Source organism: Crinia signifera, chromosome 11, assembly GCF_055691185.1.
Source record: "Crinia signifera chromosome 11, ASM5569118v1, whole genome shotgun sequence".
Taxonomy (NCBI): domain Eukaryota; kingdom Metazoa; phylum Chordata; class Amphibia; order Anura; family Myobatrachidae; genus Crinia; species Crinia signifera.
In genome coordinates, this window is record NC_139227.1 from 103,079,449 (window position 1) to 103,091,973 (window position 12,525).

A 12,525-nucleotide genomic window follows, 5' to 3' on the forward strand; every position below is an offset into this window, starting at 1 on the left:
ATGTTTGGGGTGCGCTATGTATAAAGTGTATATGTTTGGGTGCGCTATGTATAAAGTGTATATGTTTGGGTGCGCTATGCATAAAGTGTATATGTTTGGGTGCGCTATGTATAAAGTGTATATGTTTGGGTGCGATATGTAAAAAGTGTAAATGTTTGGGTGCGCTATGTATAACGTGTATATGTTTGGGTGCGATATGTATAAAGTGTATATGTTTGGGTGAAATATGTATAAAGTGTATATGTTTGGGTGCGATATGTATAAAGTGTATATGTTTGGGTGCGCTATGTATAACGTGTATATGTTTGGGTGCGCTATGTATAAAGTGTATATGTTTGGGTGAAATATGTATAAAGTGTATATGTTTGGGTGCGATATGTATAAAGTGTATATGTTTGGGTGCGCTATGTATAAAGTGTATATGTTTGGGTGCGATATGTATAAAGTGTATATGTTTGGGTGAAATATGTATAAAGTGTATATGTTTGGGTGCGATATGTATAAAGTGTATATGTTTGGGTGCGCTATGTATAACGTGTATATGTTTGGGTGCGCTATGTATAAAGTGTATATGTTTGGGTGAAATATGTATAAAGTGTATATGTTTGGGTGCGATATGTATAAAGTGTATATGTTTGGGTGAAATATGTATAAAGTGTATATGTTTGGGTGCGCTATGTATAAAGTGTATATGTTTTGGGTGCGCTATGTATAAAGTGTATATGTTTGGGTGCGCTATGTATAAAGTGTATATGTTTGGGTGCGCTATGTATAAAGTGTATATGTTTGGGTGCGCTATGTATAAAGTGTATATGTTTGGGTGCGCTATGCATAAAGTGTATATGTTTGGGTGCGCTATGTATAAAGTGTATATGTTTGGGTGCAATATGTAAAAAGTGTAAATGTTTGGGTGCGCTATGTATAACGTGTATATGTTTGGGTGCGATATGTATAAAGTGTATATGTTTGGGTGAAATATGTATAAAGTGTATATGTTTGGGTGCGATATGTATAAAGTGTATATGTTTGGGTGCGCTATGTATAACGTGTATATGTTTGGGTGCGCTATGTATAAAGTGTATATGTTTGGGTGAATATGTATAAAGTGTATATGTTTGGGTGCGATATGTATAAAGTGTATATGTTTGGGTGCGCTATGTATAAAGTGTATATGTTTGGGTGCGATATGTATAAAGTGTATATGTTTGGGTGAAATATGTATAAAGTGTATATGTTTGGGTGCGATATGTATAAAGTGTATATGTTTGGGTGAAATATGTATAAAGTGTATATGTTTGGGTGCGATATGTATAAAGTGTATATGTTTGGGTGCGCTATGTATAACGTGTATATGTTTGGGTGCGCTATGTATAAAGTGTATATGTTTGGGTGAAATATGTATAAAGTGTATATGTTTGGGTGCGATATGTATAAAGTGTATATGTTTGGGTGCGCTATGTATAAAGTGTATATGTTTGGGTGCGCTATGTATAAAGTGTATATGTTTGGGTGCGCTATGTATAAAGTGTATATGTTTGGGTGCGCTATGTATAAAGTGTATATGTTTGGGTGCGCTATGTATAAAGTGTATATGTTTGGGTGCGCTATGTATAAAGTGTATATGTTTGGGTGCGATATGTATAAAGTGTATATGTTTGGGTGAAATATGTATAAAGTGTATATGTTTGGGTGAAATATATATAACGTGTATATGTTTGGGTGCGCTATGTATAAAGTATATATGTTTGGGTGCGATATGTATAAAGTGTATATGTTTGGGTGCGATATGTATAAAGTGTATATGTTTGGGTGCGATATGTATAAAGTGTATATGTTTGGGTGCGCTATGTATAACGTGTATATGTTTGGGTGCGCTATGTATAAAGTGTATATGTTTGGGTGAAATATGTATAAAGTGTATATGTTTGGGTGCGATATGTATAAAGTGTATATGTTTGGGTGCAATATATATATATAAAGTGTATATGTTTGGGTGCGCTATGTATAAAGTGTATATGTTTGGGTGCGCTATGTATAAAGTGTATATGTTTGGGTGCGCTATGTATAAAGTGTATATGTTTGGGTCAATATGTATAAAGTGTATATGTTTGGGTGCGCTATGTATAACGTGTATATGTTTGGGTGCGCTATGTATAAAGTGTATATGTTTGGGTGAAATATGTATAAAGTGTATATGTTTGGGTGAAATATGTATAAAGTGTATATGTTTGGGTGAAATATGTATAACGTGTATATGTTTGGGTGCGCTATGTATAAAGTGTATATGTTTGGGTGAAATATGTATAAAGTGTATATGTTTGGGTGAAATATGTATAAAGTGTATATGTTTGGGTGAAATATGTATAAAGTGTATATGTTTGGGTGCGATATGTATAAAGTGTATATGTTTAGGTGCAATATATATATAAAGTGTATATGTTTGAGTAAAATATGTATAAAGTGTATATGTTTGGGTGCGAGATGTATAAAGTGTATATGTTTGGGTGCAATATATATATATAAAGTGTATATGTTTGGGTGAAATATGTATAAAGTGTATATGTTTGGGTGCGATATGTATAAAGTGTATATGTTTGGGGGTGATATGTATAAAGTGTATATGTTTGGGTGCAATATGTATAAAGTGTATATGTTTGGGTGAAATATGTATAAAGTGTATATGTTTGGGTGAAATATGTATAAAGTGTATATGTTTGGGTGAAATATGTATAAAGTGTATATGTTTGGGTGCGATATGTATAAAGTGTATATGTTTGGGTGCGATATATATAAAGTGTATATGTTTGAGTAAAATATGTATAAAGTGTATATGTTTGGGTGCGAGATGTATAAAGTGTATATTTTGGGTGCAATATATATATATATAAAGTGTATATGTTTGGGTGAAATATGTATAAAGTGTATATGTTTGGGTGCGATATGTATAAAGTGTATATGTTTAGGTGCGATATATATATAAAGTGTATATGTTTGAGTAAAATAATGTATAAAGTGTATATGTTTGGGTGCGAGATGTATAAAGTGTATATGTTTGGGTGCAATATATATATATAAAGTGTATATGTTTGGGTGAAATATGTATAAAGTGTATATGTTTGGGTGCGATATGTATAAAGTGTATATGTTTGGGGGCGATATGTATAAAGTGTATATGTTTGGGTGCAATATGTATAAAGTGTATATGTTTGGGTGAAATATGTATAAAGTGTATATGTTTGGGTGAAATATGTATAAAGTGTATATGTTTGGGTGAAATATGTATAAAGTGTATATGTTTGGGTGCGATATGTATAAAGTGTATATGTTTGGGTGCGATATATATAAAGTGTATATGTTTGAGTAAAATATGTATAAAGTGTATATGTTTGGGTGTGCGAGATGTATAAAGTGTATATGTTTGGTGCAATATATATATATAAAGTGTATATGTTTGGGTGAAATATGTATAAAGTGTATATGTTTGGGTGCGATATGTATAAAGTGTATATGTTGGGTGCGATATGTATAAAGTGTATATGTTTGGGTGCGATATGTATAAAGTGTATATGTTTGGGTGAAATATGTATAACGTGTATATGTTTGGGTGCGCTATGTATAAAGTGTATATGTTTGGGTGAAATATGTATAAAGTGTATATGTTTGGGTGCGCTATGTATAAAGTGTATATGTTTGGGTGAAATATGTATAAAGTGTATATGTTTGGGTGGAATATGTATAAAGTGTATATGTTTGGGTGAAATATGTATAAAGTGTATATGTTTGGGTGCGATATGTATAAAGTGTATATGTTTGGGTGCGATATATATAAAGTGTATATGTTTGAGTAAAATATGTATAAAGTGTATATGTTTGGGTGCGGATGTATAAAGTGTATATGTTTGGGTGCAATATATATATATAAAGTGTATATGTTTGGGTGAAATATGTATAAAGTGTATATGTTTGGGTGCGATATGTATAAAGTGTATGTTTGGGTGCGATATGTATAAAGTGTATATGTTTGGGTGCGATATGTATAAAGTGTATATGTTTGGGTGAAATATGTATAACGTGTATATGTTTGGGTGCGCTATGTATAAAGTGTATATGTTTGGGTGAAATATGTATAAAGTGTATATGTTTGGGTGCGCTATGTATAAAGTGTATATGTTTGGGTGAAATATGTATAAAGTGTATATGTTTGGGTGAATATGATAAAGTGTATATGTTTGGGTGAAATATGTATAAAGTGTATATGTTTGGGTGCGATATGTATAAAGTGTATATGTTTGGGTGCGATATATATAAAGTGTATATGTTTGGGTGCGATATATATAAAGTGTATATGTTTGAGTAAAATATGTATAAAGTGTATATGTTTGGGTGCGAGATGTACAAAGTGTATATGTTTGGGTGCAATATATATATAAAGTGTATATGTTTGGGTGAAATATGTATAAAGTGTATATGTTTGGGTGCGATATGTATAAAGTGTATATGTTTGGGTGCGATATGTATAAAGTGTATATGTTTGGTTTGCGAATGCTTGGAGCAGGTTCCCTGGCAGCCAGAGACGTGTGTGTCTGTGTGATAAGGGGTCTCCTCCTGCTTTGGGGACTTGTATGAATTCTAATTTATTTTCTGGCCACAGCAGGGGGCAGCAAATAAATTTAGTGCTTTATTTAAATAATTCCTTCTCTATGAGGCAAAAGATGTCATTGGAAAGTTTCTTAAATAGGCATTTAATGAGTCTGTACGTGTTAGTGCTGAACAGAAGCCCCGCTGAGATCTCCGACAGAAAGGCAGAACTGATGACTACAAGACCCTTTGTGGCAGCGGCTAGTGTATTGCTTACTTATGGGGGCTAATCCAATCATAAATTGCACCTCTGCACCAATCAGAGGGGGCAGCACCTTCCATGAATGAGGCTGATGTGGGGAATTCTGCAGAGGGCCCATTGTTCCAGCTGTCACATCTCAAAGGGCTTTAGGCAGCTGACCAGTATAAAACCCAGCAACCAGCAGGAGAGGCACACAACTCTGTCAGTCCTGAGCCCACTGAGAAGGTTCCTCAGGAGGAGACTGCCTGGAAGATGATGTTCCCCAGCCTGCTAGCCCCCTCGGCCATCTACCCCAATCTTCTGCGCCCAACGCCCACCCTGTCCCTGCACTCTGCCCTGTCCACCCACTCCAGCTTCCTGGTGGAAGATCTGATAAGGATCAGCCGGCCTGATGGATACTTGCACCGGGCTGTGCCCCCACCAAGTATCTCTCCGACGACATCAGAGAGCCCCCCCAGCCTGGGAGACCCCTCAGAGCTGCTCAGTTCCAGGAGGGGCCCAGGAAGCAACAGCTCAACTTTCCTCAAGTTTGGTGTGAACGCCATCCTTTCATCATCTACACCCAGAACAGGTGAGTGATCCCGGGTTACCCGCAGCCTCTGTTAGCGGTGCGAGGAGTGATGGTGCACAGAAATCTGTATTGTAACCAGAGCAGGATGCAGCTTTAATGATGTACAAGGATATATATGTCCCGTCTCGTTATCCCTCCCGGATAAGATACTTCTTCAGTGCTGAAATGTTCCTGTAAACCCCCTGAGTACCCCAAGAAATGTAGCCGGCTCCAATAAAGATCAAATAATTAAATCCAATGTGAAGTTGTTTGGCACATAAATATATTTTTGAGCACGTATGTGTTTATGTGTATGTGTATATATATATATATATATATATATATATATATATATATATATATATATGATGCTGTTTAGTGTGTGAAATTGGTGTGTAACCCTCTATGTTCCCTCTTGCAGATTCCTTGGCTCGGCCGCCTGCCGCTCCTCTGAAGACGTTCTCCTTGCCCTACTTTGAAAGCTCCTTCCAGCCATTCCTCAGGTCCTCCTATTTTCCAGGTAAGTGCTCCTGGTTCTGACTGTCTTCTGCCCCCACCCAGGGGGACTGGGTGTCAGTCCCCCCCCCCCCCCCCAATCTGATGCCCTATTAGCCCCAGCAGTGACTGCTGACACCTCTCAGCAATTCCGTGATCCACAAATTAGCCGCAATTGTCCCCCCCTTGGCTTTTCCCACACAGTCAGTGCACTTAGCCACTGAGCCAGAACAATGCTCTAAGCACTGTGACCAATTGGTCACTCCGCCCGGCCACCCACACAGACACTTATGGGTCACCCACAGTGTCCCCCTGTGCGGGGCTTGCAGGGTCCCTGTCGCAGCTCAGCCTGGATCACCGACACCCAATTACAGGGAGATCACCCCAAACCCCCCCGGAATGTCATTACCAAAGCCCAGAGCCTGGTGGAGTCTCCGTCATCTGTATTCCAAAGTTTAGTATGAGAATGTGCCCCCCCCCCTCTTTTCTCCCCTCATTGTGGCATGGATATATGGCTTTATCCGCATGTCCCCAGCCTTTTACTGTCACTTCATTACAACACAATTACCATGCACGCTTCATTAGAACCTCTGTCCTCTATAGTTCTCCCAAAAAAGAATCTCTCGCTCTTTACCATGCAAATGCCATTGTGAGCCAGTCAGGGTGCTAATTAGCCCAACTCTCCTCCGCACTCCCCGTAGGAAGATGTAAGACAACTTAATGTTTACCACCAAGACAGGGGCCCGGTGGGGAGGGGGTTAATGGGGATTAAACCCCCCCCCCCTCCCCCCACAACTTTAACTAATGCATTTCACTATTAGTTACTATATGAACCGTCTGTGAGAGAAGTTCAAATTAACGGCTAAAAACACCAGCGTCGCTCACATTTGTTATATAAATTCAAATAAAAATTGTGTATATAATGATTATATTCCCTATAAAAGGTAATATTACAGGTCATTATGAAGAATAAACATGGCAAATTTCACACCTATTTTGACAAATTCACTCAAAGGGTTAAGGAGATGCATATAGTATGGAGTTGTGTGTAATGTCTATTTTTACCTAAATGTATATATGTGTGTGTATTATTATAAAATAATAATAATAATATATATTACCGTTTTTATTTATACTAAATATTGCACTCTGTTCTGTTTCTGTCGCCAGCTTCCTCAGTTGTGCCCATGCCTGGCACCTTCTCATGGCCCCTGGCTGCCCGTGGCAAGCCCCGCAGAGGGATGCTGCGCAGAGCCGTGTTTCTGACGTGCAGCGCAAAGCTCTGGAGAAAATGTTCCAAAAACAGAAATATATCAGCAAACCCGACAGGAAGAAACTGGCCGGGAAACTGGGGCTTAAGGACTCTCAGGTGAGGACCCATAAAACCCCCTACTTGATTAAGGGCAATCTGGGGCAGACTGGGCAGAGCAATAGAAGCATTTAGTGTAATGTGTCCACTAGAAGGTATCACTACCTGCAGGAACCATACAGTAGTACTCCTTTTCTTTTATATTGTGTTTTGTTTTCGTTACTTATTATTATTTTTACTATTTTATTATTAGGTGAAAATCTGGTTCCAAAACCGGAGGATGAAGTGGAGGAACTCCAAAGAGCGGGAGCTGCTGTCTTCCGGGGGGTGCCGGGAACAGACCTTGCCCACCAAGTTTAACCCCAACCCCGACCTCAGTGATGTGGGAAAGAAGACTCTGGAAGGAGAAGAAGATGCCCTGTCTTATCACCGAGCAGAGCTCCACCTAGTGGTGGACACACAGTTACCCCCTTCCCCGTACACCTCCAGCAGCCACAGTAAGCAGTCAGACCTCTCGGACTCAGATGAGGGGGATCAGGAAGATGAGATCACAGTATCTTAGTCCCCGTGGTGCTCACAAAGGACTCTGCACTCATGTATCATAGTAATATAATTGAGGAATTGGAGAGGTGTCTGACAATGTGCCCGTGCCCCTTTCTGTCTTCAGAAGCTCTATTGGAAACATGTAGGTGATGTGTCAGTGTCGCAGCTGTGGGACTAGAATGTCCTTGCAGAGGTTAACAAGGCATGCTGATACTTGTAGTTCTACAACAGCTGGATGACCACACGTTGCTTATCTCTCTTGTCTACTTCAGGGAATGTGAATCTCTTATGTCCATGTTTATCATATTGTATATGTGTATCCTAATGGTGCGTATGTTATATGGCTGCGCAAGCGTAAGTTCATACCAGGTGCCCGGAGGTGTAATAGAAAGTGGTGCCCACCAATAGCTACAGCTTGCACTTGTGCTGGCATCCCACAGACTCACCAATGATACATCTGGGAGAATAAAGATTCCTTACGGCAGCTAAAGGTGGCAATAAGGAACCTTTCTTTTCAAGGGCTGGCAGCAAATTATAATAATTCCCAGAAAGAGAGGTACAATTGTGAGAGATAAAGTACCAGCCAATCAGATACTGCCTTGCGTGTTACAGGCTGTAGTCGAAAAAATGAGTGAGGAGTGGAAAGAGGTCTGTCCTAGTTCAGCAGCCACTCCGCTCTTTCTTTCTTGGTGCCCCTCTGACAGCTGGAGTCCAGCCGCCATTGCCTCCAATGTCTTTGGGAGTTAGGTCACTGTGTCTGTGTGTATCATATGTTTGTGTTTTTATCCTATTGTTGTGTATGCTTATATGTTAGCACTGTATATGTATCTGTGTCTGGGATGGGGGCACACTGTGGGGACATTCTCTTTGATGGTGACTTTGCTGTGTATTCACAGCTGTATATAAATGTACGCTATACTGTACACAATCTGTATCGGTATTTTATGCCAATGTTAATGTATATTGTAATTGGGATACGATTCACTTTTTTAAAAGGGTTTTAAAGTAAAAGATTTAGATTTTTACGCATAAGTTATAAAGAACCTTTTATTTTGTATTCTACAGATGTACAGATGTCTATATGTATATAATAATCAATACAACTGCCAAATAAATACTAGCTATTTACATTTTTACATTTATTTTTGTGGTCTTCAGGAATTTATTATTATTGCTAGAATTAATTACCATATAACGCTACACTTAGGGGTTCCTCCATTTACCATATAAAACCACATCGATGGGTTCCTAACATGCAATACTCTATTCCCTAGTGGGGACAATAGCATGCAATACTCTATACCCTAGTGTGGGGCCCATAGCATCCAGTACTCTATACCTTAGTGTGGGGCCCACAGCATGCAATACTCTATACCCTAGTGTGGGGCCCATAGCATGCAATACTCTATACCCTAGTGGGGCCCATAGCATGCAATAGTCTATATACCCTAGTGTGGGGCCCATAGCATCCACTACTCTATACCCTAGTGTGGGGCCCATAGCATGCAATATTCTGTATACCCTAGTGTGGGGCCCATAGCATTCAGTACTCTATACCCTAGTGTGGGGCCCATAGCATGCAATATTCAATATACCCTAGTGTGGGGCCCATAGCATGCAATAGTCTATGTACCCTAGTGTGGGGCCCATAGCATCCAGTACTCTATACCCTAGTGTGGGACCCATAGCATGCAATACCCTATACCCTAGTGTGGGGTCCATAGCATGCAATACCATATACCCTAGTGTGGGGTCCATAGCATGCAATACCATATACCCTAGTGTGGGGTCCATAGCATGCAATACTCTATACCCTAGTGTGGGACCCATAGCATGCAATACCCTATACCCTAGTGTGGGGTCCATAGCATGCAATACCATATACCCTAGTGTGGGGTCCATAGCATGCAATACCATATACCCTAGTGTGGGGTCCATAGCATGCAATACCATATACCCTAGTGTGGGGCCCATAGCATGCAGTACTCTATACCCTAGTGTGGGGACAATAGCATGCAATACCCTATACTCTAGTTTGAGGCCCATAGCAAGCAATACCCTATACTCTAGTTTGAGGCCCATAGCATGCAATACCCAATACCCTAGTGTGAGGCCCATAGCATGCAATACCCTATACCTTAGTGTGGGGCCCATAGCATGCAATACTCTATATCCTAGTGTGGGGCCCATAGCATGCAATACTCTATATCCTAGTGTGGGGCCCATAGCATGCAATATTTTATACCCTAGTGTGGGGCCCATAGCATGCAATACTCTATACCCTAGTGTGGGGCCCATAGCATGCAATACTCTATATCCTAGTGTGGGGCCCATAGCATGCAATATTTTATACCCTAGTGTGGGGCCCATAGCATGCAATACTCTATACCCTAGTGTGGGGCCCATAGCATGCAATACTCTATACCCTAGTGTGGGGACAATAGCATGCAATACTCTATACCCTAGTGTGGGGCCCATAGCATGCAATACTCTATACCCTAGTGTGGGGCCCATAGCATGCAATACTTTATACCCTAGTGTGGGGCCCATAGCATGCAATATTCTATACCCTAGTGTGGGGCCCATAGCATGCAATACTCTATACCCTAGTGTGGGGCCCATAGCATGCAATACTCTATACCCTAGCATGGTGCTTTCTCCTAGGATTAGTATATTTATGCTGCGACCCATCAATCCTCCGACATTTGGTCACTGAGGTCTCCTTACGTTGGCCATAATCATACATAAGTCCCGGAGCATGCTGAGGTGTTGGCGCTTATGTTTGGTGTCGGTCTTTCTGTTATTACAGCCACTAGCTGTTAATGATTATTGTTCTGTATTTGCACCAACATCTCCTGTGCAGCCCACAGACACAGCGCGTTTGCTAATGGATGAGAGCAATGGGGCAGGAAGTCTGCACACAGGGCCGCAGTACAAAGGACTGTTCATCCCTGAGGAATATCAATCAGCGACGTTGCTGAAAGGGAAACCAGTGGTCAATCTGACTGGTAACTGATGTCACATTCATGGATCCCACCAGGGGGCCTAAAGCCCATTAGGACAAAGTCTTCGGGGGGGATAATATGGGGGGGGGGGGGGGGGGGGATTCCCGGGTCCTCCTGTGCTGTATTCTGCCCATAGAAGCTGAGGAGTCTGACTCCCAGGCACTGTCCCTTCCTCATCTCTTGTACAAACTGCAACAATAACCTAAAAAACACATTGAGAAAATGACCATCATTAATTCCCTCATTTAGTTACCTCGTTACAGGGCGCCCCGGATTCTACATCATTACATGAGTCCCCGTAATAGAGGTTACGAGATCCAGCGCATCACTTTTTTAATTACATTTTTATTATTTTAATTTTATTTATTTTTCACAATTTTTTACTGACATCTTATAACATTTCTGCAAAATGAAAAACGCATTATATGTAGGCAAAGGTCAGGGTTTTCCAGTCAGATGTAAAGCCATTACAATGATGCAAAACCCATGTCAGGGGCTCCAGGTACCAGGAAATCTTCAGCAAAAATAACACAAATAAAATTAAAGGATCTGTGATCAGCTAAATGTCATTTTAAAGTGCAGGACTGACCGAAATGGTGATAAAATAATTCTACCTCATATTTATCATCACATTAGTAATACAACATAATCCTGTAATAACGACAATAGCAGAAAAATGTGTAAAATCACATATTTACTAATGGGTGTTGCTATGGGAAACCAATCAGAATCTACTTATTTATTTAGCACCTTCTAGAAGAGAATAGATAGTATCTGATTGGTTGCCCATAGCAACATCCCATGTGAAATAGAAATGGTATACCCTAGGGTGTCACCCTGCACTCAATTTCACTTAACAGTATTCGTGTGTGCGTGTGCTATAAATCTTAGCAATAATGCATATAGTATATATATATATCACATACACTTTGATTATTGAATAAATCAAAAGGTTTATTGAAGCTTCGGGGATTTTTTTGTAAAACATGATCTGAGAATTGTATCAATGCATGCAATAAGTAATAACAAATGAATACAAATAAGAACAGCGACAGCACCAGCGAGGGTCTGCCGGCAGACACTCACCCCAGCCTCAAAAGGTAAAAAGACTTTATCCACATTGGGATATTCTGAACCACCCACCACAGCTGCCACCATATTTTGGCGCAAGTACATTGATACTTATCCACCGGTACCAGAAGGACAGTGTTAGTCTCTGTCAGTCTTGTTTGCCACCCTTATCCCCAACCTTCCCCATTGTGGTATGTGTACCGTTACTAGGCAGAAGAACAAGAAACTTTTATGTCAGTAAAATTTGTATATAATCAATTATATTCAACTTTTTAGTTTCAAATTTTATTAACAATTATTTATATGTATACTTATTTTTATTCATTTGTTATTACTTATTGCATGCATTGATGAAATTCTCAGATCATGTTTTACAAAAAAATCCCCGAAGCTTCAATAAACCTTTTGATTTATTCAATAATCAAAGTGTATGTGATATATATATATATACTATATGCATTATTGCTAAGATTTATAGCACACACAAGAATACTGTTAAGTGAAATCGAGTGCAGGGTGACCCTCTAGGCTAGGGTGTACCATTTCTATCACTTTTATCCCAAGAGGTACCTTGTAGTATACCTCAAACACCCTGCTGCCAAGCCACTTCAGCTGAGTCTACAGTGCAGTCAACCCAGTGGCGTAACTGCTTAATGTGTGGCCCCCCCGCCGCAAATTTTTCAGTGCCCCCCCCTCCCGCATTATGCCCGTA

General features: G+C 39.9%; 1 protein-coding gene across 1 annotated transcript; it reads left to right on the top strand.

Annotated features, from left to right (window-relative positions):
* Positions 1 to 5,047: 5,047 nt before the first annotated feature.
* DBX1 (developing brain homeobox 1) lies at positions 5,048 to 8,847 on the top strand. Its single transcript, XM_083165278.1, is given in 5 exon segments — positions 5,048 to 5,411; positions 5,812 to 5,910; positions 7,056 to 7,145; positions 7,148 to 7,254; positions 7,448 to 8,847. Coding segments are annotated over 5 exon segments (924 nt in total). The 5' UTR covers positions 5,048 to 5,092; the 3' UTR covers positions 7,757 to 8,847.
* Positions 8,848 to 12,525: the final 3,678 nt, after the last annotated feature.